The 25066-nt window shown below is 43.3% G+C and overlaps 1 protein-coding gene across 4 annotated transcripts in view; it reads right to left on the reverse strand.

The window, feature by feature from the left end:
• MEIS2 (Meis homeobox 2) overlaps positions 1-25066 on the reverse strand; it is a 234206-nt gene that overhangs the window by 2913 nt on the left and 206227 nt on the right. For 2 of the 4 annotated variants that reach the window (XM_075532328.1, XM_075532329.1), the window contains exons 10-11: positions 1754-1812; positions 1-89 (exon numbers count right to left, since the gene is read on the reverse strand). The exon at positions 1-89 is cut by the window's left edge and continues 22 nt beyond it. In XM_075532328.1, the coding sequence (XP_075388443.1) occupies positions 1-89; positions 1754-1812 (148 nt within the window). The remainder of the gene's footprint in view (positions 90-1753; positions 1813-25066) is intronic. The other 2 variants (XM_075532330.1, XM_075532331.1) reach the window with 1 other exon arrangement.

The raw sequence follows: 25066 nt of genomic DNA on the forward strand, positions 1-25066 counted from the left end.
CTGCTGACCATCCAGCACAAAGCTCCCCATGGGCTGACCCTCTGGGCTATACGCTGCTCCTTGGCTCACTGAAGGATCAAGCAGAAAACCTGATTGTGGTCATATTGGAGGACACAGAGGAGAAAGAAGAAAAGACAGACCAAACAATCAGCAATTGGTCCCTCGGCAGCACTGAAATGTTACACGCATCTTTAACATGGGGCGGGCGGGCGGGGTGGGGAAGTTGGGGATGGTGTGTTTTGGTTTGGAGGTCAGGTTTGATGACAGAGTTAAGGTATGTTAGTAGCTTCTTCACACACCGATCTGGAGGAAAGGCTTTACGGGCCCCTTTACAGGTGGGCCTCCCAAGGAAACCTTGGCTTCTTTATTTATCTCTTGACTAGTGAGGAAAAGGACAGGGAGCTAGGGGCACATCATACAGAAGGATGGCACCATGTGGTTAGGATGTTATCATCCTGCCATCTTTCAGCTTCACAGACAAAGTCTAAATCATACACAACTTTGAAATGTGAAGTTTAGCTTTACAAGGTTAAATATACCCAATTAATTAAACACATGCATTTTTACCCACACCAAAGATAATGTAAGTCTGGTATTGTATGTCTCTATATAATCCATATAATGAAAATATAGAATCTTTTAAAAATATATGTAGTATCTTAAAGAGGATTATATTTTTCTTCAACAGGCTCTCCTGATCTCCATTAATGGATTATTATTTCAGTGTTATTGGGGAAATTTTTCCAAAGAATGAAGAAATTCTTAAATTCCTTGAACTGAGCCCACTGAAGTTCAACTCTCCATCAAGTTAAACGGTGCAGATAGTGACAACAGTGATAAGGTTTCTTTCAAGGAGCCTCCTGGCAGGAGACCCCAACCCTTCAGTAAACTAAGGAAAGGAGCATTCCAGCTAGAACGATCAGGAATAAACCAGTGTGGCTCTGAACTCACTCACTGTCACTGAATCAGTGCCAACTCATAGTGACCCAGTAGAACTGCTTGTTTGGGTTCTCAAGGCTGTATATTTTTATGGGAACAGAAAGCCTCATATTTCTTCCTCAGAGTGGCTAGTGGGTTTGAACTGCTGACCTTGGGTTAGCAGGCCAACACACAGTCTACTACACCACCAGGGTGCCTATGATTCTGAACAGTAGTGTATAATCCCTGTTTTAGAGAAGCTGAAAGATATCATTGGGTGGGGGGGGGGTGGAACAACCCACGAATGTTTTAGTTGGGTGGATGTGAAGTATTGTAAGCAAAGGTAATGCTGATATTTTAATGGAAAAATACTGGCAATGCAGCAAGTCAGACTTTAATAGCATCTGATGAAAAGTCAAGCAAATGAATAGATGCAATGAGTTTAGCAGGGAATGAATGCTACGGGAGTGAAAGCAAGGCACACACCCAAGAGTTACGGGTAGCGAGAAAATGAGAGTGTGCTAATGATTGGATGAGTAATTCCAGAGCTCACAGTCAAACAAACTGCTTGTGGCACTAATACTTGTGCCCAATTACCAATTCAGAAAGAATATAAAAAGCAGTTTCAGTAGAGTCGGGGTGGGAAATCTCCAATTAGCACCAATTAGTGAAGTTGCTTCCTAGAGAGGAATTCTGGGGAAGGTAAGAAAGAAAGAAAAATCTCCCAGAATTCCTAATGGAAGCATTTATTTGCCAGGTGATGAAATTCCCGAAGAAGAACTTGATGAGGATTTGTGTCTGTGGACCTTAAACATAGATACTAGTTGGAACTTGCCTGCTCGATTTGACTGGTCAATCATGGGCTGTACTATTCTTCTCCGGGCATTAATAAACCTGGAAGAGAAGAGACAAGTCCAGTCATCAAACACAATTTCTGTGCTCTGTGAACACCTTTTCATGACTGCGGCAGAGACTACAACACAGCGGAGCGTCCAGAGAGAGATCGTTTTCATTTAAAGGCGATTTTCTTCCCCTTAAGTGTTCAAAAAGTAGTTCACTGGATGGTCTCCATCGATAGCCAGACTCCAAGTCAACTCGCTAACTTGGCTCTGGGGGGAGGGGGGGAGTCCTGCAACCAAACTTCTATTAATCTGTAATTGCGCTTCTGCTTCTTAAACACGTAGGAATCTGGTTAAAGTTCACAGCCTGGAGGATTCCCCCACCCCACCCCCTTTCCCTAAAGCCCTCAGAGCAGGGAGACCCAGCTTCCCCTTGCAGCTGGTCATAAATGGAGACCAGGCTCTGGCACTCTGCTTTCACAAGGTATTGTTAGGTCAGCAAAGCCATCAATTAGGCTGTCTGAAGTTTTATCACCAACACAGCAGTAAGAAGTGTTGGCCAGAAAGACTTCTGCTCTTCGGCAACTCCTGCAGTTTAAGCCTGTAAAGTTGGGGGTCATTTAGAGGTCAGTGCCAGTTGGGGGCAGCCTTTCTAGCCCAAGCTGGGACACCCAGGGCAGAGGATAAGGTAACTGCCAGCCATAAACCCAGCCACCTTTCAACCCACGGCAAAGACAGAGCCTCAGGTACACATGGTTGATATTAGAGCCCAAAGAAACATTTTCAAATCAGGTGGTGGCTGAATCCCAGGAATGTAAAGAGAAGCCGTTATTTCGTCTAAGAAGCCTGGATCTAATTTGGTTGGAAATCCAAAAATAAGTGCCTCCTTCATGTTAATTTAATGTTTAATAATGCCCATCAAATATTCATGGACAAACAGTGAGATAAGAAATCGCCCTTATTTCTCCAAAGTTAATAAAAACAAGACCACTTCCAACCATTTGAGAGTCACGCTGTCCCTCTAGGAGCCCTGGTAGTGCGGTGGTTAAAGTTCTTCGGCGGGGAGCCCCAAAGTCCACGGGTTTGAAGCCACCAGTCACTCATTACACAGGGAAAGATGTGGCAGTTGGCTTCCGTAAAGATTTGTAACCTGGGGTCTGTGAGTGAGTCAGCAACAAGGCCAGGGCAGTGGTTCTGTTTACAGATGTTGGTCTTGTCCCTCCACATTTTATGCTACGGATTCCCCCAGACTTTGAAGCGTCCGCACAAGATTCATGGGCAGTGTCTTTCGAAGGGGCTAAGCGGAGGGGAGACGTCGAACACACTCTCCCAGGGAGCTTCAGAGTGTTCATGGGAAAGTGGGACTAAAGAGATGCTAGTATTTTCCCACCAATTTCCTAGTACGTTGAAGGTCCCTCATCTAGCTGGCAGTCCCTGTTCAGTATTTCCCATTTTTAAGTGCTAGCGGGCTTCCTGATGGAGGAGTCTCAGTGGGGCCACAGGCAGGAGCTGAAAACCCATTCTTTGAAATTAGCCAGAAAAACCCCAGTGTCTGTTGTCAGCTCTGCATTCCTAAGAAGTCCCTGTCCCTTCCCGGCCAGCCCACCCACTGCTCTGTGCCCCTGGTGAGCTCTCTAGTGGGTATGCAATTAGGCTGAGGAATCAGAGGCACCAGAAAGGAGTCTTTTGCATATGGTGTTTGTTTGAAAAACACGGAAGTTCTCCAGGACTTAAGAAAGCACAGTTCTCGGTGGTTAAGGATGCTACATGCCCCTGGGCATGGAGGAAGAAATGACAGGCTCTGGAGAGGTGAGCGAGCCCAGGAGTTGAAACTGCACGTAGATTGCCAACCCTCCACTTGGTGTGTTACGGAGGGCAAAGGATCACGGCTTCCGGAAGCATCCTCAGTTCCGAAGAGGAATCTAAGTAGCCTTTCTTTCTCCGCTGCATTTGCTGGGATTACCTCCCAGGAACTCTTTAAATCAGCTCAAGTGAAGATCGATCGAGATGATCAGAAAGAAGGGCCAGAGAAACCTTTCTCTCCGGGTCTCCAGCATCGGAGACGCCTGGCACTGGCTGGGAGCCTCTCTTTATGGGCAGCGAAGCCCTACTGTCTTTGCCTATGGGCCAGCTCTTTAGGTGAAATGAATTGCTATTTCTCCCCCTTCTAAATTTCACCCTTTTATTCTTTTATTATTTACATCTGGAGGTTGCTCCCTTATTTATGCCTCTCTCCCCAGTTCCCCCAAACGCTGCCTTACTCACAGAGCTGCAAGGCATCATGGTTCTTAGTTCTCAGCAGGGGACCTCCACACTGTCTTCAAACAAATAATTACGGGGAAGGTTAGCGGTTCACTCAAAGGTCATTTCTTTGGATACTCCTCAGAATGTTTACATTAGTAAAAATGGGGTCCCCCGCTTATTCCATGGGGGATGCACAACATTGCAGAACATTAAAAAAAAGCATCCTGTGTCCTAGCAAGGTCTTTATTGGAAGCGCTGAACTTGGGAATGCCACCCCAGTATTATTACATTTTCAACTAGTTACCATGGCATGGACTGGATGCTCGCTAGCCGTTATGGAAATGGCCTTTCTTTGCCCAGTCCTACTGAACGAATATGGGCAGAGGCCCCTGAAGGGTCTCACCAGGCAATAGACCTTTTGCTGCTGTACCCCCCACCGCCCCCAACTTGGGATCCATGTAGTCTTTCTGTGTTTTTGTTCTTGAACAATAGCTTTCAGATATTGCTATTTGGGGATGCCAGCTTCATAGTTCTATCACATTCTTTCAAGTAACAAACATTAGAAAATATATCATCCTTCATTCCCCACCCCATCACCAAAATCATTTAGCAATTGTCTGCTCCTCTGATCTTGGGACATCGCATAAATACCTTAGATGCTGCTATGAAAATTAATATTCAGTGAATAAACTTTAAGAAAACTTTGACAAGTTAGGCAAATAAAATTACTCCAAAACACTTAGAAGATACATGGAGTTATATAAAATGAAGCCATTTCAATGACAGATTAAAACAATCAAACCAGGAGTCATTTTTATTTAATAATAGTAATGATAAAATTTCTATACATGGTAATTCCAAGAAATATATGACATAAAAGTTTTCTCTCATGTCCTTTCATCCTTATTTTTCAAATGACCTTCACTCAATGCTGAAGTAGTAGACACAATACAGACATTTAGAGTCTACGTAAAATGTGAAAGTTCTAAGTTGGAAATCAACCGAAACTTCACTTTTTCGAGGGCCAACCTCCATTCATATGGAAAAATGCAACTTGCTGGTTCAAAGACAAAAAGACTTGTCTTAAAAAGGTTTCTTGGATATTAAATGGGTCTTACAAAATAACATTTTGATGAGTTAAGTGTAAATGAATCAGACACATATGGATTAAGTTATCCTTGAATTTCACACGGGTTTAAAAAATAAGGGGGAAAGAGGGTCTTGGCAAAAACATTTTGGGCTTTGCCAAACCCAAAACATTTCAAAAATTGCAGAAGACATCCAACGAACCAAAATGCAGCAAGCTGCACCCAACTTTAATGAAAAACCCCACAAGTTATTTCCAATGCAAAGGCTGTTAGGTTTTTCATCTGTATCTGATATTAAAAAAGAATTCTCTGTAAGTTTTAATGTCATCCCAGAATGATTTTGAAGTTGGGAGGACATAGAATATACTTCTGTATTGGCCTAAGTATCTTGACCCTAAGCTATAAAGTCTTCTTGGACATCAACTAGCTCTTACGAACATTCTGAGTACAATTGGTATGTAAAATGCATCACATGCGATATATGTCATAAATAAAATGTGTTACGAAGCTTAGTGCCTTAGAGAAAAATTTCATTAGCGTCACGGTGACTTTTTTAAGGACTACAGATAATTCCATCAGTGACTCCTCCGGGAGTGAGGACCCTAAAGTGTACTAGTTCCATTGATTGGCATTGAGCACGAAGTTAATATCCAGGCTCGCGCAAAGGCTCCGGAGACTATCCACTAAGAATACATACTTTTCTCTCTAAATTTTACTTAAATAGAAAGCACGTTAGAACATATGATCCTTAAAAATTATACACCAAGCCTGTGAGTGTAAAAATAAACTTAATTACCGAAATAAATTCAATGACTTTCCAAGAATCATGAGGCCGTTCTGAGTCAACTTCAGAGAGAAGAGAATGCATTAAAGAGAATACATCCAAGATAGCAAAATAGCGCTGCGATCCCATCTCACTGGGAAGATGCCTCTCGGAGCCCATTTTCCCACACGAGAGCTGAACATTCAGCTTCGCCTCCTTTTCTGTATCCTGAAATCTGACCATCGCTTTTCTTTTCAAGGCTTTGCACTGTAAAGCATATTTCAGACTGATAGAAGTAGGGTTAGGTGTCATTTCTGAGTGTGGATGGTTCCTCCCTCACCCGCTACCCTCTTTCTCTCTTTTCCTGCTCTTTTAAAAGCGCTGAGAAATCCCTTCTTTCTGGTTCACTAACTTCGTGCCACACCTGGTAACCAACTCCTTGGGGCAGCATTCCTTTTGTTAGCGAGTGCAGGCCTCCCTGGAGGCCCCTGGAAGGCCGCCAGCCCAAGAGCCTCCTCAGAAGAGTCCAGGATTGGCGGACCGAGGCTTTTCCACGGCTTCCTTCGGCCAAGGCCTGGGGCTGCACAGTTGAAGAGGCAGCAGATCAATGTGGGAAAGGTGTGGTAGGTTGCTTGGTGACCAGGTAAACGGAAAGCCTCAGCCCTGGGACTCATGGGCGAGGATGCTTCTTCCCAGCAGCTTGCTACCAGTTGGGCCTTCGAACAATGAGGCTTCGGCCTCAGCAAGACAGGTATCAAGTTTCTTCATTTTTTCCCCCCTTTCGTTCACACATGCATACACACAAAAGCAAGTCTTTTTCTGTCCTGTGGTTAAGGCTAAGAATGCGGTTTTCTCAGTAAGATACATTAAAATGATTAAATCAGTGGATTAAGCCCTCGAACCTCTACCTCGACACACCATGATTGAGTCATGTTGAAAATATAAGCTTTCCACTGTGGTCAGACAATAGGTCTTTTCTCTCAGCCAACTGTGAGCAAAGGAAATAAATGAGTGAGATTCATAGGCTGTGTGCGGACATACTCGTGGGGCTTAATTAATTCCCTTGAGCGGTTGCTTAATTTAAGGAGCCTGGTGACACCGTGGGTTAAGCATTGGGCTGCCAACCACGAGGTTAGTTGTTCAAACTCACCGGCTGCTCCGGAGGAGGCAGAGGAAGAGGTCTGTTCTCATTAAAATGTATAGTTTCGGAAATTCGAAGGAGCAATTCTACTCTATTGTATACGATAGGTCTGAGTTGGAATCAGAGCAGCTTCAGGTAAAGATTAACGAGGGTGTGCCAGACATTTGTGAAAACTTCCATTGTCTTTCAATTATATTTTCCCCACGTTTTTTTTGAAGTCCCCTTGTAGAATTTGATAAGCAGGCTCCCCCACATAACGGAAAACACGGGAATGTAGGTTCATACGCTGATCATGATACCCTGGGATCACAAACATAGTTGGGTGAACCTAAGGGTACTGCTAGTGTCGTTAGGTTCTGTCCAAGTGGTTCGGATACATGGACTTCACGGGCAACCAAACCATGCCGGGTCCTCACCTGCCTTGCTGGAGGAGGCCATTGCGGCAGCCAGTTTCCATCCGTGTCCAGGAGGGTCTTTGTCACCGAGTCTCCCCCAAACATGATATATCCTTCTCCAGTTGCTGGGTCCCTCCCCAAAACACGTCTGAAGTAGACGAGAAGAAGCCCTGCCATCCTTCCTTTGAAGCAGCTCCCGAGTCACGCTTCCTCTGCGACAGCTGTGTCCAGTCTTCCAGCAGCGTGTGGGGCAGTCCATAGTCCTCCCTAACATCATGCTTCCACGTACATCCATTCTTCTTCCGTCCTCCTCCTTCACGGTGCCGCTTTGCATGTGTGTGAAGGAATGGAAAGTACCAGAGCGTGGAGTCGCCGTACCTTAAGCCTCAAAGTGGTCTCTTTGTTTCCAACGCCTCGTTTCGAGAAGGCTTGCGCGGCAGATTTGCACCGTGCAGTTATGCACCATTTGACTTCTTGGCTGGTGCTTGCACGGGCACCGATTGTGGACCCACTAAGTGAAATCCTTGACAGCTTCGATCTTTTCTCCGTGCTTCACCCTGCTGGGGCTGGTGGCAGGATTTGGGCTTCTTTGCGGCGGCGCAATCCATGCCGAGGCTGTGTTCTGTGCTCTTCCTCAGGAAGTGCTTCGAGAGCTCTTGGCTCCCACCAAGCAAGGTGGTATCCTCTGACTCTCGTGGGTTGTAAATGCGTCTTCCTCCAATGCGGACTTCACGTTCTTCTTCAGTTAATACAGCTTCTCGGATGACTTGCAGAGCATGCATATCGAATTCAATGTGGCGGAAGGGCATAATCCCGACCCACACCTCTCCTGACTAAACCATGCAGTACTCTCTTTGGCTTTGAACAACTGCTCTTGGTTCGGTTCTCTTTGAGAGCAACTGAGTGCTCCACGCCTGTCGTCAGAATTTGTCATGATCCACATAGTTGAATACCTTTTAATAGTCAATAAACAGGGGTAAATATCTTGTTTGGTATTCTGTGCTTTCAGCCAAAATGCATCTGGCAGCAGCAACGATGGCCCTGGTTTCACGTCCTTTTTTGAATCTGCCTGGGATTTCTGGCAGCTCCCTGGCTATGTGCTGCTGCCGCGGTTGATGAACCATCTTCAGCAAAATGTTACTTGCTTGGGATATGATTGATTGTATTTGCGAATGTCCTTCTCATTTTATTGGGCCACCTTTCTTCAGAATGGTACATATATCGATGTCTTCTCATTGGCTGCCCAGGTAGTTGTCTTCCAAGTTTCTTGGCATAGCCTGGCGACTGTTGCCAGTGTCCCATCTGCTTACCGAGACATTTCAATTGGCATGTTGTCAACTCCCGTAGCCTTCTTTTTCACGAACGCCTTCAGTGGAGCTTAGACTCTTTTTTCAATACCACTGGCTCTGGAGCCAGTACTCTACTTTCCACGATGCTGGAACATCAACCGATTCTGTTGATGACATGAGCAGCCCTGAGCAACATGATCAAGTAGACGATGCCAGTTATCTTTGATAGCCTTCTACTGGGTTCTTTCAATATTTTTCCTCGAATCGAATTCTTCCTAAAGTTATGAGGGCCCACATAAACTCTTTACTAAAATAACCAGTGCGAGGCAAGCCCTTCTCAATTACTCTCCCATAGTCTAGACTTTTCCGTATAGCAATGTATAGCAATGTATGTTCTTCCATTGGACTTCCGACCCTGTGCAAGTTGGCCTGATCTTCCCATTCCCTGATTTATTTCTTATCTCTAAACATAAGGTAATCCGATCGGGACTGTTAAGGTAAAAGATCACTGTACACAGCATCCTGGGCACAGTGCCTAGCAGAAACCAGTAAGTGCACACACATTTGCCGCCGAGTCCCCTCTGACTAATTTAACTCCATCGGTGTCAGAGATGAACTTGCCCCAGGGGGTTCACGCTGGCTGATCTTTTGGAAGTAAACTGCCATGCATTTCTTCCGGGGTGCCCATGGGCAGCCGTGATAACCATTTACACCACCCAGGGGCTCCTGGAACACATCAAGGACTCATCAGATATTAGCTTACCATTAAAAGACCCTCTCCGCTTAGACTCTGTTCAGTCATAGGTTAAAATGAAGAATAATTGGGTGATTATTAAATCTATGCTGGGTTGATAACAGAGGAATAATATGTTACCCCCGCTTCAGGTACAATGTGTCCATGTGGCAGGACCTTTCTAGAGATCATGACTTATTACAAATGTCTAAGTAATGGCTATGGGAAAGTGTTAGATACTCCAGGTGGTATAAGAAACTCTGATTTAAGAAAAAGAGACACAGAGACTCTGGTGGCACACTGGCTGCGTGTTTGGTGGCTTTCTGTTAAAAAAAGGTCGGCAGTTTGAACTCCCCCAGCAACTCAGCAAAAGAAAGGCATGGAATCTTGTCCTGCAAGGATTACAGTCTACAAAGTCCTAGGGGGCAGTTCTACTTTGTCATATGGGGTCTCTATGCATCAAAAATAGATCCTCTGGCACTTGCTAACAACAACAACAGAGCAGGCATGTGGAGGAAAGGTAGTGGGGTGAAGTCTTTTGGAATCATACTCTCTCGACCAGGGGTCCTCAAACTTTTAAAGCAGGTGGCTAATTCACTGTCCCTCAGACTGTTGGAGGACTGGACTAGAGATTTAAAAAAAACTATGAATAAATTCCTATGCACACTGCACATATCTTATTTTGAAGTAATAAAAAAATACGGGGCAAAAACACCCGGCGGGCCAGATAAATGTCCTCGGCGGGCCGCATGTGGCCCACGGGCTGTAGTTTGAGGACCCCTGCTCTAGACCGTGACTACTCTAAATATGGTCCATGCACCAGCAGCATCAACATCTTCTTCGAGTTTGTTAACCAAATCAAAAACCAAACCCACCGCCACGGAGTTGATTCTGACACATAGCGACTTTATGGGACAGACCAGAACGGATCCTTGGGGTTTCTGAAACGGTAGATCTTTACTGGAGCGGACAGCATCATCCTCTTTCTCCTGTGGGACAACTGATAGGTTTGAAGCACTGACCTTGACCTTCCCAGCCCAATACTGATCCCACTGTTAGAAAGGCAGAAATGTTGAATCTCAAGTCCCACCCTGAATCCAAATCTGTATTTTAAAGCTTCTCCGGGTGATCTATGACCATTTTGCCAAATAGATGATCTCTAAGAATAGATGCTTGCAACGATCAAGAGTCAGTAGATCATGGCTGGGGAAAGGCATGCACTTTGCTCTATGGGTAACCAGGGTCTAAACAATCCTGTACACAAAGGCCTTGGAGACAACCTTTTTGTAATAACTAATGTTATCCTCTCTACGCTCCTCAAAGGAAACGTTGGGACCCTGAGATGTTTTTGTGGAAACTGAGGTTACCTTCAAGAATAAATGGGGAGGGGAATACAGTAGTAGATTTCACGATCTTTGAAATGTTTTCTTCGCCTACTTATGTACTTAAAAATAAGTATGATTATTTTGATAGTCCTAAAAAGTCGAAAGGTTATACGGAAAATCTGGCATCTTGGCTAACTAAGGCTTATCTATGGCCAATAGTGGAAACTTCTTAAACAGAAGCATTTGAGAAACTTCCACTCAGAGAGGGAATGATCTTTTATTTCCTTTATAAAGCTGAGCAACAATAAACACTACTCTGTGACCGTAATCACATCTGATGGCACGTAACACGTAACAAAACATCCCGGCAGGTTACGACGTTTGAAGCACTGTTACTCTTAGAGAATGCCATCAGATTATTCATATGTGGCTATTTATCATGCACTATAAAAGTGATCTTTCAAAGCTCCTTGAAAGCAGGGAGGAGAAAACACTCGAACGTCCTTAGCTATTCATATCTAGAATCTATCCTCTTAAAGATAAAACACTCAGTCAATACACAGAAGGGGTAGTCTAGTACCTCATCCTGCACATGATTCATTGCAGATGGAAATCAACTAGAAACCGAATTACTTTGAAAGTTTTACTACAGACATTAAAATTCCAGATCTATCTATATACACACCTTACTGGGCTTCTGAAAACAACCTTTTGCAGGTATGGAAGGCAGGTCCACAACTTTCAATTCCATCAGCCTCAGAAGAAGGAATGATCGTTTTGAAATTGCCAATTACCTGCGCAGCAGCCCTATAGCCTGACCAGACTTTCAACACCAACCAGCCACTTGATAATCAGTTACATACATTCTTAGCCAATCCCCATTATGTTCCTTGGCATTTACTAATTCACTCTAAGAGAAGATCCCGGCAAATTTAGTATGCCTTTAGCTTTCAGGAACACCTTTGATTGAAGTATTAATTCTCTATCCCACTTCTCAGTAGAAACCACCTAAGCATTAACTTGCCAAAAATGCACCAAGCTGTTTAGCAATTATGTATTAGGTATGTTTGAGGAGATCAAGGTGCACTCACAGGCCCTGTGCTCGGGATACCTCTCTGATTAGCTTGTCATCCGCCCCGAAGAAGATGTAGGCTGATTCTCCCACACAGTCTAGCAGGCCAGCTGCTAGCTGCCTGTCAAGCCCTCAAGTGGACAAGTAGTCCAGGAGCAAAAATGTCACTCCTTTGATCTGGCAAGGAGCAGCTGCTGATTTATAGAGTAGGACTTTGTTCTTCCATTCTATTTTACTTTCTTTCCTAAGGCAGAACCACAAAATCCAGGAGAGAAAAAAAAGTGCCGTTCCCAGCAACATCAACAAGCTCTGACAACTGCAACGGAGTTTTTTTGGCCCTAACAAAGCTTTCAGGCATCTCCTTTGACACGCACCTTCCCCTTCCCCTGTTCCCCCCCTCCTGATTTTTTGCAATGCGGTAGTTATTGTTTAATTCAGCTTCTGTAAGTGGAATGGACTGTGGCCAGCAAGCCTGGGGCATAAACACACCTGTCTGAAAGAAGCCTTATTGTAGCAACCATCTACAAGCACGCTCGCATGAACCATGCGGTCCCGAGTTCAGAAAGAACGCTCCATTTTCCTTGACAGCAAATTGTACCCTAAGTGAGTTTCTATTTTTGGTGCCACCAACCTATGAAGACCACATTTGAACTGCGTCCTCTCGGATGGCATTGCGCTCTTTAAATCAAAGAGAAAAAAAGATTAGGCAGGAAATGCACTTTCTTTTCTTTTTCTTAACTTGTGAGCAAACAGATCCATCAAAGATGTTTATTCACTGTCTATAGGATCAATCATTACAAGCTAAACTAAACATCCAGGAAGGCTTTCCCAACTGTATCATCAAAGAGATCATAATGCTGATTTCATTACTCTTTATTTATCCTGACACAGTCTTCCCTAAGTAATAAACACAGAAGAGAGGGCGGGGGGGGGGGTTAATCAACCACAAAATCTACATAAGGCATGTGCATTGTCTTGTGAGAATTAAGCTGGTTTCAAATGCATGATCCTGTTCTCAGTGGATAAATCCATCAGGGTAGAGACTAAGTGGGGACATGACAGAATGCAGCTTGGAGACATATTTTGAGAAGTCGTCAACCATACGAGGGGGTACCCCAAAATTTTAAAAAAACCTTAAAAATGGAAACAAGCTCTACTGAGTGGGGCTTTTTATAGTATACATTTTTCCCACTAGGCAAGCACCGAGCATCTGGCACTGAGTTAGTGCACCCAGTGGCATCATTTAGGAAGGTTCTCTCTGGTGATTGAATTTTTAAAATAAAAGCAGTTTATTTCTTTCTCTCTTTTTTAAGATCATTTTACTGGGGGAATCACACAGCTCTTATAATAATCCATCCATCCATCCATCCATCCATCCATCCATCCATCCATCCATCCATGTGTCAATCACATCTGTACATTTGTTGCCATCATCATTCTCAAAATATTTGCTTTCTTCCTGAGCCCTTGGTATCAGCTCCTCATTTCCCTTCACCCACCTTTCTGTTGTCCGTCTCCTTCACCCACCTCTCTGTTGTCTATCTCCTTGCAGAGGAGTTATATGTAAATCATTGTGATCAATTCCCTTTTCTCTCCCCACCTTCCCCTCCTGGTAATGATACTCTCATTATTGGTCCTGAGGAGCTTATCTGTCCTTCACTCACTGTGTTTCCCACTCTTATTTGTACCTATGCACCTGCTTTGGTCTAGCCGGCTTTGTGAGGTAGAATTGGGGTCATGATAGTGGGGGGGGGGACATTAAAGAACTAGAGGAAATTTGTATGATTTATCAGTGCTATGCTGTACCCTGACGGGCTCGTCTCTTCCTCGTGACCCTTCTGTAAGGGGATGCCCAATTGTCTACAGATGGGCTTTGGGTCTCCACTCCACACTCCCCCTCACTCACAATGAAAAACAAAGAAGCAGTTTCAACCTCGTTTTTGTGATGGCCAATTTAGGAAAACAACGTGCAGCTGTGGGATTTTGTTTCCTGCTCCGGAAAAACGCCACCGAAACTGCTGTGATGTTGAACACAGCTCACAAGGACAGCGCTATGCGAAAAACTCAAGTGGTTTTGCCATTTCAAAAAAAAGGTGAAATGTTGATTGATGACAAATCTCATTCTGGACGTCCATCAAGTTCCCAAGGGGGCGAAACTGTCGACAAATCCATGCACTTGTGCTCGAAGTCCTAAGACGACGGTCCGTTGAAGAGATGGGGGAGTTTTCTGGACTATCTTGGAGTTTGGCTCAGCAAATTTTAACGAATGATTTGGGAATGAGGAAAGTCGCTGCAAAATTTGTGCCTCAGGTTCTGACTGACCAGGAGAAAGGGCATCGGGTGGAAACATGTCGTGCTCTGAAAGAACAGCTCCAAAGGGACCCAGATATTTTTCTCCAAGGTCATTACTGGTGAGGAGACATGATGCTACTCTTAGGACCCTGAAAGCAAACATCATTCAAGCCAGTGGAAGACGCCACCTTCACCTCGCCCTCCAAAAGCTTGTAAACTGAAATCAATGATCAAAATGATGCGCTCACTTGTTTTTGTTTTTTTATTTGAGGGGGAGAGAGTGCATTTGGAGTTTGTTCCACTAGGTCAGACTGTTAATCAAACTTTCTAGGAAGAGGTTCTGGAAAGATTGCATAATAGTGTGCGACAAAAAAAGGACTCATTTGTGGCAGATGGGGACAGGTTTTGTCACCACACAATGCACCTGCTCACACAGCCATCTCACAGTGCCAGTTTTTGGCAAACAGCAGCATGTCTCTCTTGTCCCATGCACCTTACTCACAGGACCTCACTCCGTGGGATTTCTTTTTGTTTCTGTGAATAAAGAGGGACATGAAAGGACAGCAATTTCAGATTGTAAAAGAGGCGAAGAAAAAAAATGAGGAGGTGCTGTCAGCCATCCACACAGATGAGTTTGAAAAATGTTTCCAAGAACATTTGACAAATGTATTAAGTGTATTGGAAGGTGATAAGTACTTTGAAGATGATAAGATTGTTTTATAAAAAAACATTTTAAATATCTAGCTTTGAAAAAAAATCAGTTTTGTATATATGCACGCACACATGGGAAAGTCACAAAGTACTGCTGCTCGGGTTTCTGTTCATACCTGCCTGCATTCATCCCAAACAAAACGTGCTTTAAAACGCTCTACAATCAGAGGGGTTGCAGACACGTCCTCTCAGTAACACACTTGTTTTGGTTTCCTTCCAGTGCTTCAAATGAAGGGGCTCAATCCCCGGGGGGAGATCTCCAGGGCCAGTTAATTTCATAGCAGAGAGAGAGAAGCTCTTCTGAGAAGGCCTGCTTTGGCTTCTGGACGGCTGGCGGTCTTCATATTGTTAGGAGGAGTCCGGTGGTGCCGTGGTTACACGCTGGGCGGTGGTCTGCAAGGGCAGCGGTGGGGGAAGGAAGACAGAGCTTTCTCCTTTCATTAACAGTTAGGGTCCCAGAAAGGCACAGGAGTTTCTACCTCTGCCCTGTCCTATGGGGTCATTCTGAGTCGGCATCCACTCGATGGCACTGAGGTTGGGGATTATTGTTAGATTTCCTCCAAGGACACAAGAAGATCGAGGGGGCTTCCTAAGAAGACGTTGTGAGGAGATTGGAAACTGTACTAATGACGAAAAGGCCAGGACAGTGTCACTTAGAAATCCCGCCACCCCCGTCACAACTCACCAGCTTGTTCTTTGAAGCTAGCAAGGATGGCCCTACAAGAATTCCATTGAGAAACGGTACCCAGCCCATCCTGCAGCCCAGGTCTTGATCCTTCAGGCGGATTTTGTTCCCTAAACTCAAATAACATTTCAAAGAATACAATTTGAGCCCTTTGTGTTTGCCCATACTGTTGTTTTGACTTGGTATAAATGCAAAAGCACGGGATTCTTTGTGGGAAGGTTGCAGAGAGAGAAATACCGCCGTCAGAAGTGTACAGAACTCAGTGGAGGAGATATTGAGAGACAAGCGCTTCATGTTTTGATCATTTGGTTTGTAAAGATTTATCGGATTTTGCAGCAATAGTTTTGACTTATCCTCCTGTGCATGGGTCTACATATATGAGTAGTCTTCAATTCTAGGATATTTAGACAGATTCCTATACATATATATGCTGATAACAAACAATGGTTGTTTAGAAATCCTCCCTTCTACTCACACTGCCCATCAAACCATGTTTTAGGGTTTGCTCTGTGCCCAACCCAAACTCCTTTTAAAATTCCTAGAGAGAAAGAGATTTTTCTTAGTTTTATTTCTTGATTTTACTCCATGTTACATTTTGATGGGTCAAAAGTTACTAAGACCCTGTGTTCTCAATGTTCAGGGCACTGCTTTAGTAGATGGGGTCACTGTGGGTGGGGTGCATCCCACTGAGAGCCTGAGTCCCAGGGGTGGAACCAGGGCTTGGGGTGGAAAGGAAAGCACAGCCCACATTGGGTGACACTGCCCCCTAGGTGTTACTGGAGCAATCCCCGGAGCTGCAAAAGCAGATACCTATACTTTATCTTGGGCTGTGAGCTAAAGTGTAAAAATGTTTAATTGCCAATGGGAGGTGCTGAGTAGTTTCTTTTTCTGAAAAGGAGGATGCAGGCCAAATAAGCTTGGGAAACCATAACGGCAACTATAGATGAACTTAATGTTGATGTTTATCCTTTTATGGTTATAAGCAAATTAGAATAATGTTCTATTGTTTGGACTCATGTAAGTCAGAACTGACTTGATGGCAGTCAGTTAACAATCGGTTGAGATACTGTGAATTCCGTTCCAGACCACCAGAATAAAGTGAATATTGAAACAAACCAGATCACACTTTATTTGTTCCCTAGTACACATTAAAATTATGCTTACACTATACGGGAGTCTATTGAGCACACAAAAAGGCATTATGAAAAGTTTAAAATCTCATGAAAATTATGGGAAAAGTAACACAGAAACTCACCAGGAACACACACTGTTGGAAAAATGGTGCTGGTAGACTTGTTCGGTACAAGCTTGCTACAAATTTTGACTTTGTGAAACATGTCCAGTGGACTCAAGTGCGATAAAGTCAGGGGTGTCTGTCTTCTATATTTAATACTTAATAAGAGATAAGCTTAACCACACAATGAAGGCAGTCATTGTATAATATGTAATTATACATAATTTGTGAATATCTATGACAACACTTATTTTAAAATTAGAAAAGGTAGTTCATGCCTTCAAAGATTTTTAATATCTATATTCTTCAGAAACAAACTGGAAAACAACTTGAAACCACAGAACAAGCACAAATCAACATAGTCCGTAAATTCTTGAAGGAAGCAAGCTGAAGCTGAATAAAATCACATAACATCCGGACAGGGCAGAACGCAGGAAACAAAGAAAATGGGATGCATGAAGACCCGGAGGCAGACCAAGGATGATGTGTGCAAGGGAGAGTGAAAAAAATCAGGTTTAGATTAGCACCTGGTTTGGGACTAGAGAGAAGGTTAGGGTCAGTGGACACATTGGTGGGGGTTCCTGAATACTTTGACCCACTGAAGATATTGAGTGGTGGAATGATCAAATACAGTGTTCCAGGAAGGTCTTTTCCAAGAGCTGTTTACAGGGCAAATTGGGAAGCTAGTGGATGAAAAGTTCCCTTAGATAAGGGAACTCTTGTCTAATCCAGGTACAAGGGAGAGATAAAGTGAGCTCAGATTAGGGTAGCCAACAACAACAACAACAAACAATACCTGGGACATTTGGTTTGGAGATCTGCTGATAAATTATGCTTAGGTCTTAAAGGAGAGATGCAAATATAAGAATAGAAAGAAAACAAAAGAATAGAATTGACCTGCGAGGCTAAGAATGCCACACTACCCAGCTAATGAAAACTGGTCCTGGAAGAGAAATTCCTATGCGCCACAATGGGGGCAGCAAACTCAATTTTTAAAATGTTGCTTTTGAGTTGACTGTGGGACTTTCAGACTAAGAAGCTATGTAGGTCAACAAGATGTAGAGCTAAATTAGAAGGAAAGTTTAGAAGCATCTTCAAAACTCCGAACTATGAGGGGCAACAGCAAGGACAATCAGTTGCCTGGCTTTCTTAAACTCAAACCAAAATAAACTAACAACAACAACCATCAGCTTCACGTATCCTCTGGATTCTAGAAGGCCCTCTTCCTAATAAAGGCGGGCCAAGTCAAGTGTCAGTTAAACCCTTGTATCCACAACTTTGTTCTTAATTCCAGTTTTCTTTCTCATTCCCCACGAAGAGAACACGGGACTAGAAGAAATCCAGGGTCATGACATATGTGTCATTCCGTGAGCTACTACGGAAGTTGTGTTCTACTTCATACTTAACAAGGGTGAATGTAGCGGAAGGAGGAAAATACTATGAGGGAGGCCTTTTGAAAACAAGCCCATAGGACAATTAAGGACAGCCTGTCTCTAAGTAGCGACAACTAATTTAGAAGAGAATTGATAGGACCAAGTGTTATATTTAAAAGGGACTCCATTGTGTACAATGGCTTCCAAAGTGTGTCTTCTGTGTGTGTGTGTGGGGGGGGCCTCTCTTCAAACTATAGTTTTCTTCTCAAATGGACCTTTAAGGTGAAAAATCTAGCACTTCACCCAAAATGGTGTGGAAACAAATGGCTCCAGTCTCTTGGCTTCAACTCAGGCAGTGCAGTCCCAGCATCACAACCTAAAGGCACTTGGTGTTTGGAAGGAAGGTGCTATGCATGTGAATGTCCCCATGACTCTTTCCTTTGTGTGTGGGGGTTCTTTTTACTAAAGCAGCAGGGACTCCTTCTGAAGAGGAGATTGGAATCCAAGAAGTGTTTGGATGGGTTATGCTCTTAGTCTTTCTTAGTCTTTCAATTCTCCTGCTGGTTTGGAAGAAAGGATTCCTAGAGGACACTCGCAGAAGGTGGCAATACTCTTAGGGTCCCTTATCAATACCACTGCTTTCTTTAAATTGTAGCTGGGTCTCTTGTTTGAGAGGTGGAGATTTTAGCACTTTTAAAGTGAGAAATCTCCTAGGTGTTAAACTTTAGGGTGGCTTCAACCCAAAATATGAAAAAGAAATAAGAGAGAGAGAGAGAGACATTAAAACACAGAAAATCAAGTAACGTTAAGAAAAAGATCCAACAACCAAAATAAGAGAAATAGCGCATGGATATTTCAGTCTTCCTGTAGATTTTACCCAGTTTCCACCAAATGTTATAGGACCAGCTTACATCGGCATCTTGTAAAAATGCCAACGAAAAAGAGTATCAGAGATAGAAAAATATAAAGTCACTTTAAGTAAACTGTCCTTTAAAAATACTATAAATCTAACAATATTTTACGATTATTATAAAAATATACTCTATTATGTCAGGAAGACCCCCCCAAAAAAGAGAAAAGTCTGTTCCTGACCATACGACTTACTTTCCTCACATTCATGATGTTCAAGCATCAAAGACTAAATTCCAAATAAAATTGTCTGACTGCATTTTATTAATGATAAATTAAACATCATTTGCTTTAATTCCACAGCCAGGTAGCACTCTGTCTTCTCCAGAAATGCGATATGCAGTCTTTCCAATGTGACGGTATTATTACCCACAAAAATTTTAGCTTCATCCTGTAATCATAAAGGACATAAAATATATCTTTATAAACCACAAGAGACCTAGCAGGCCAGCAGCTATGCCACATCTGCTTTAGTCCTTAAATATTTCAGCTTTAAGGGGTTCGTGGAGTTTCCCTGCCCCTGATTTGCAAGGAAAATAAAGACATCAGCCCTTTGATTACCGATATTCTACTCAAAGCTATACTCTCCAATAGACAAAGACATAAACACACCAATTTAACAACCCCGACAGCATATTCAGATTTCAAATCTCGTACCAGCATTTCCTAAAGCTCTGTAAAGGACCCCCTAGAAATAGAAATGGTAGCAGTGCCATCATCTCCCCTCTCACAGTAAAGAGAAACATCCTCCTTTATCAAAAAATAATTTATTACGAAATTAGTTGAACTGTCACAGAGTCTGCTATCAGGAAATATGCAAGCAAGCAAACAAATGCAATTATCCATGAAGTCGGTATTTTAACGAATAGGACTCCACTATTGCCTCTGACTGGAATGTCCTTCCTATGGCCATCTGCTCAACACACTTCAAAATTCTTATCAGGGGTACCTCCTTGAGAAAAATTCCCTGGTTGTGTAGTCTGATTAAGAAGGACCTCTTCAATGATGAAACACAACTTTCCTCTAGTTCTTAAATGCTTTCTCCCCCCACTATCAAGATCCCAATTCTACCTTACAAATCTGGCTAGACCAGAGGATGTACACTGGTACAGATAGGAACTGGAAACACAGGGAATCCAGGGAGGATGATCCCTTCAGGATCAGTGGTGAGAGTGGCGATACTGGGAAGGTGGAAGGAGGGTGGTTGGAAAGAGGAAACTCATTCTAAGGATCTACATGTTACCTCCTCCATGGGGGACGGACAAAAGAAAAGTGGGTGAAGGGAGATGTCAGACGGTGTAAGATATGACAAAATAGTCATTTATAAATTATCAAGGGTTCATGAGGGAGAGGAGAGTGGGGGAGGCGGGGGCAAAATGAGGAGCTGATATCAAGGGCTCAAGTAGAAAGCAAATGTTTTGAGACTGATGATGGATGGCAACAAATGTGCTTCACACAACGGATGGATGGATGGATTGGGATGAGGATTGTACGAGCCCCCAATAAAATGACTTTTTTTTTTTAATGAAGACCTCCTCAGCCAATTAAGCTACTAGCTACTGACATGCAGCATCTATTCAATATCACAATCACAATGTATTTTCTTGACTTCTTGGCTAATAGTTCTAGAGAGCCAAGCCCACAGCAAAGTTCTTTGGTATCACCACTGCAAAGCTAGTGCGTCTTAAATAAACTGGTGAATGAGTAACAGAATGAATGAATGAACATCTTAGAACTAATTGCGAATTGAGATTCCGAGCACCCGTGGGCGTTGTCGGTGCTCATTTTCAAATGGTATCGCCGAATCCCTGGTGGAATCATTCGCTCTAGGGCAGGACAGTGCTAAGACAGGAGATAGGCTATCTTTGCGTTCAGAAACAACTGAAGAGACAGACTAGAGACGATAGTTTAAAAGCGTGAACCCATCTGGGCAACCGAAAAATCAGGCCAATGTGGAATGCAGGCGTGAAGGAGAAAACCTTGATTTGGCAAAAACCTGAGACAGTAGTCTTTTGTAAACTAGGTAGCAGTACCCCCAGTGTGCAATTTGGCTATATGTGGGCATGATAAAGGTGGGTGAGTTAAGCTGAGAGGGCAAGAAGAGTAGTGGAATTGGGGTCAATGAGGTATTATGAGTGTGTGTGTGTGTGTGTGTGTGTGTGTGTGTGTGTGTGTGGTCAGAGAAATGGAGAGTCAGAAGGGAAGTAGAAAGACTTGTAAGGTGGAAAAAGAAAAATAGGGCATTTTCTTAAAATATGTTTCTTCTCACGATGTCTTCCTAAGGAACTCTTTCCCAAAATGTCATTCTGAGGGACACTAGTGCCAATAGATGTTTTTCCAGAGTAGGGGGTCCCACACCTCATAAGTCTAGAGAAAGCACTAAGATAAACAAAGGCGAAGTTGAGTTTTTTCTTTTCTTTTGCTGCTAGGTTGTTACAACCTGTTAGGGGGGTGAACTCTGTCCCTGTAAAATATGTGTTAAATTCCTGGGTTTTGTCCCTGCAGCTGTAATCTTGCTGGAAAACACTAGCATTGGTCTTTTGTTATGCTAATGAAACCTACCTCTGTCAGCATGGCTCCTACACACCAAGTCTGAGTCATCAAGAGACTAGACTAGACAGGGAGACACTCTCAGAGGGTCAGACCACTGCCATACAAAGGTAGTCCAAGGAAGGCTAAGGAACCAAGGAATGCCTTGAGCTACTGGCAAGGATGGAATTAGACCCTAATTTAGACTTTCTCTCTCCACCGCTGTTACAGAATAAATGTCTCTTCTCTGCAGCCACCCACTTGTGGCATTTGTGGTACAACATTAGATGGTAAGACATGGCCTCTCTGGGCTTAATTTAGTTATTAAGATTTTGAAGGGTGGAAGGGTTCCAAGGATTTCACATTCTGGTTTTTTTTGTTGTTGATGTTTTTGTTTTTAAATCAGGAAATGCATCTTAAAACAATCCACTTAAAAAGAGAGCTTCCTTTTTATCTATTTCCATGTAAATTCAGACACAGAGGACTATTTACAGGGCTTGCTTTACATAGCTTGTGGGTTTCTATAACAACTCTACTTCCAAATAAGGTGTGACCCAGTCAGATGTGAGGGCCCACAGACTGGCCCCGCCCCCAAATGGGCTACCTGGAAGGTCTATTAGAACTTCTCTAGCTCCAAGGTAATTGGACCATGATTAGGAGACTCTTTTAGGTTAGGATGTTTTCTTTAACATCCTGTGCTCAGATTCGCCCACTCAATGGAATATTATTTTTTTAAACAATCTATCATTGATTATTTTGGTCTGCTTAACATTTCGGCAGCTAAATGGCTAGAATCTAAAAAATAATCTTAAACCTGAAAGCTTTTGTTTTGTTAACACCATCTTTCATTAGTCCAAATGAGACTGCCATCTGACTTGACAAAGCCTATTACTTACGTAGAAGAGTTGTGTATGTGGAAGCTGTAAGATGGGAAACACACACACACACACACACACACACACACACACATTGTGGTAAGAGGCCGATCAAGGTGAAATGAGAAGGGGAAAGAGGCAATGTTACTCTGGATAATATATATCAATGCACATAAAATGCTCCCTACCTCACCCCAACCCCCAACAATTCCACTCCCTTGTTTATAGAGTCTACAAGTACAGCATCGGCTTTTACTTACGACTGTGTTAAACACCACCTGCCTGCCCTCTGAACCTGCCTGTCCCGGGATGAGGTCAGCCCGGTGAGGCGCCTGGGTTCTACAAGCACTCCTGTCATTCAGGCTACCAGCAGTGATTCACTCACAGGAGGCAAAAATGACTCAATTGTTGGGCTTATTGACTCCAGGGAGCACAGCTACTCTATCATTACCATGGAGGGCAAACACCCCGAGCTCTGTTTGGGTCCACTTACAATTACTATTTGCTGTGAAGGATTGGCAAAGCAATTCTTAAAATGATGGGGGTGAAAGTCAGGCAAGCGCCAGTAGGGGCTTTTCCCTTCGCTTAAGCAGAAGTAAGCAGTGTAGGACCCACTCTGCGCCTGACCCACTTATTTAACCTTCTGTTCACTTTGATGTATTAACATATATTAACTGGCTATAAAAGCTCTGGCAGGGTGGGGTGGGGATAAAAACCTCATGGTCAAATTATGGTCCCGTTCTCATGGGTAACCTCTCCTTCGGTGGAAATTAAACCCCAATATAAATACATTTTAGGGTCAGACAGAATCGCGGAGGAATGCCCCCCACCCCAAAAACAGATGCTAAACAACTGTCCGGCAAAAACTACAGTAAACTTGGAGTGCTTGGGTAAATTATACACGAGAGGAACTATCTGAAAAACCAAATAAATTTAATTAAATAAGTTGCAAAATTATTTTCCCGTCTCTTCTCTACTCCCCACTTGGTTAATATCCATGCCACACTGATCCTGCATAATTGCCCTCATGGAATGCTGCAGCTCCGAGCCGCAATGGCTGCCTTTTACAAAGGCAGCGAAAAGTGCTTTCCCTACAGAGTTATCTTCTCAATTATTTATACGTGCAACACTTTCACATAATGGCAGTTTCAAAACCAAACAAACAAAGCAAACTGTACAATAAAGGAAGGAGACAAGAAGGTGCAAGGACCTTTTCCCTTCTCTCTGGAACACCAGAAGGGATGGGCCAGCCATCTAGAGTGGACGGCATTCGGTTCTTCGAAAAGTCTCAAGGGCCTTGCAGCCAGGCGACAGTAAAGCATTTGCAGATTGCCACCTCGGTGGAGGATTAAGCGAGCTCCGCATACCAGCCTTCCAAAAATTTAATCTGTCATTTCTCAGTATATAAAGGAATGCAAACTTTTCCATTTTCCTGTGGCAAGTTGTCTTTGAGAATCTGAAACCGGAAGACCTGTTCTCGACCCCCACTTTTCAAGAGAAAAGTGCTAAACTGTCAAAATGATGTCAGTGTAAACAGAGAATAGTGGTGTGTGTCACAGGAATCCCTCCGGCTGTCAGGGGTTTGTCTTATTTATTTTGTGTGTGGGTGCTTGTTCCTGTTGTCCGTACTTGCCTTTGGTCCAAAAACTTACTATACACAAGTGGGCAAAGGCACCTGGGAGCTATACTGCAGATGAATACGAAAAATAACAAAGAATATAGTTCAGGCAAAAATTACAAGGTTCTTTCTAATAATTAGATTACCAAAAGACCCCTGCCATTGAGTCGATGCTGACTCGTAGCGACCTACGGGGCAGGGCAGAATGCCCCTGTGGGTTTCCGAGGCTGTAACTTGTTCCAGGAGCAAAAAAGCTCATCTTTCTCCAAGGAGTGGGCTGGTGGTTTTGAACCGCTGGCCTTTCTGTTAGCAGGCCAATGGGTAAGTTACTGGGCCCCCCAGGGCTCCTGGCACTTAGACTCAGATTAAATTCAAATGCTCTTTGCTACCATCAAGTTCTCTGATCCTTTTGATTCCTAGCTCCTAGCTTAGTAACCTGTTTGGAGTAGTTACTCAATAAATGTTAACAGGATGGTTTGCCAAGTTAGCCCATAGGTGAGATTGAGGAGAATGTGTGTGTGTGTTTGTCTTTGAGGAAGTTATATTTTAAAATGAAATCTTTTGGTTTGGTACACCTTCTGGAGCTACGAAATATCTAGACCTAGTCTAAGATTCTCAGTAAATAAGCACAAGTTCCAGTCTTTAAAAGCAGCTATTACCATTTCTTTAAAGGATATTCCACATGAAAGGATGGTCCCTCATGTATCCAGAACCTCTGATGGTGCTGTTGAGCAGACAATAGATTACAAACACCACGATCAATGGTTCAAACCTACCAGCTGCTCTGTGAGATAAAGATGAGGCTTTCTGATTCCCTAAAATGTACAGCTTTGGAAATCCTATGTGGCAATGGGTTTAGTTTATTGGGGTGGGGGTGGTTGTCATTCATTTATCAGTGATGGCAGATACTCATTAGTAATGACAGTAAAAGACCTTATATAGCAACTACTCATCAAGACCACAGGTCTATCCAAGGACATATGGCAGTTAGGGTCTCATAGGGTTTCCAATGGCTGGCTTGTCAGTAGCTCAC

Source organism: Tenrec ecaudatus, chromosome 14 (genome assembly GCF_050624435.1).
Source record: "Tenrec ecaudatus isolate mTenEca1 chromosome 14, mTenEca1.hap1, whole genome shotgun sequence".
NCBI classification, from domain to species: domain Eukaryota; kingdom Metazoa; phylum Chordata; class Mammalia; order Afrosoricida; family Tenrecidae; genus Tenrec; species Tenrec ecaudatus.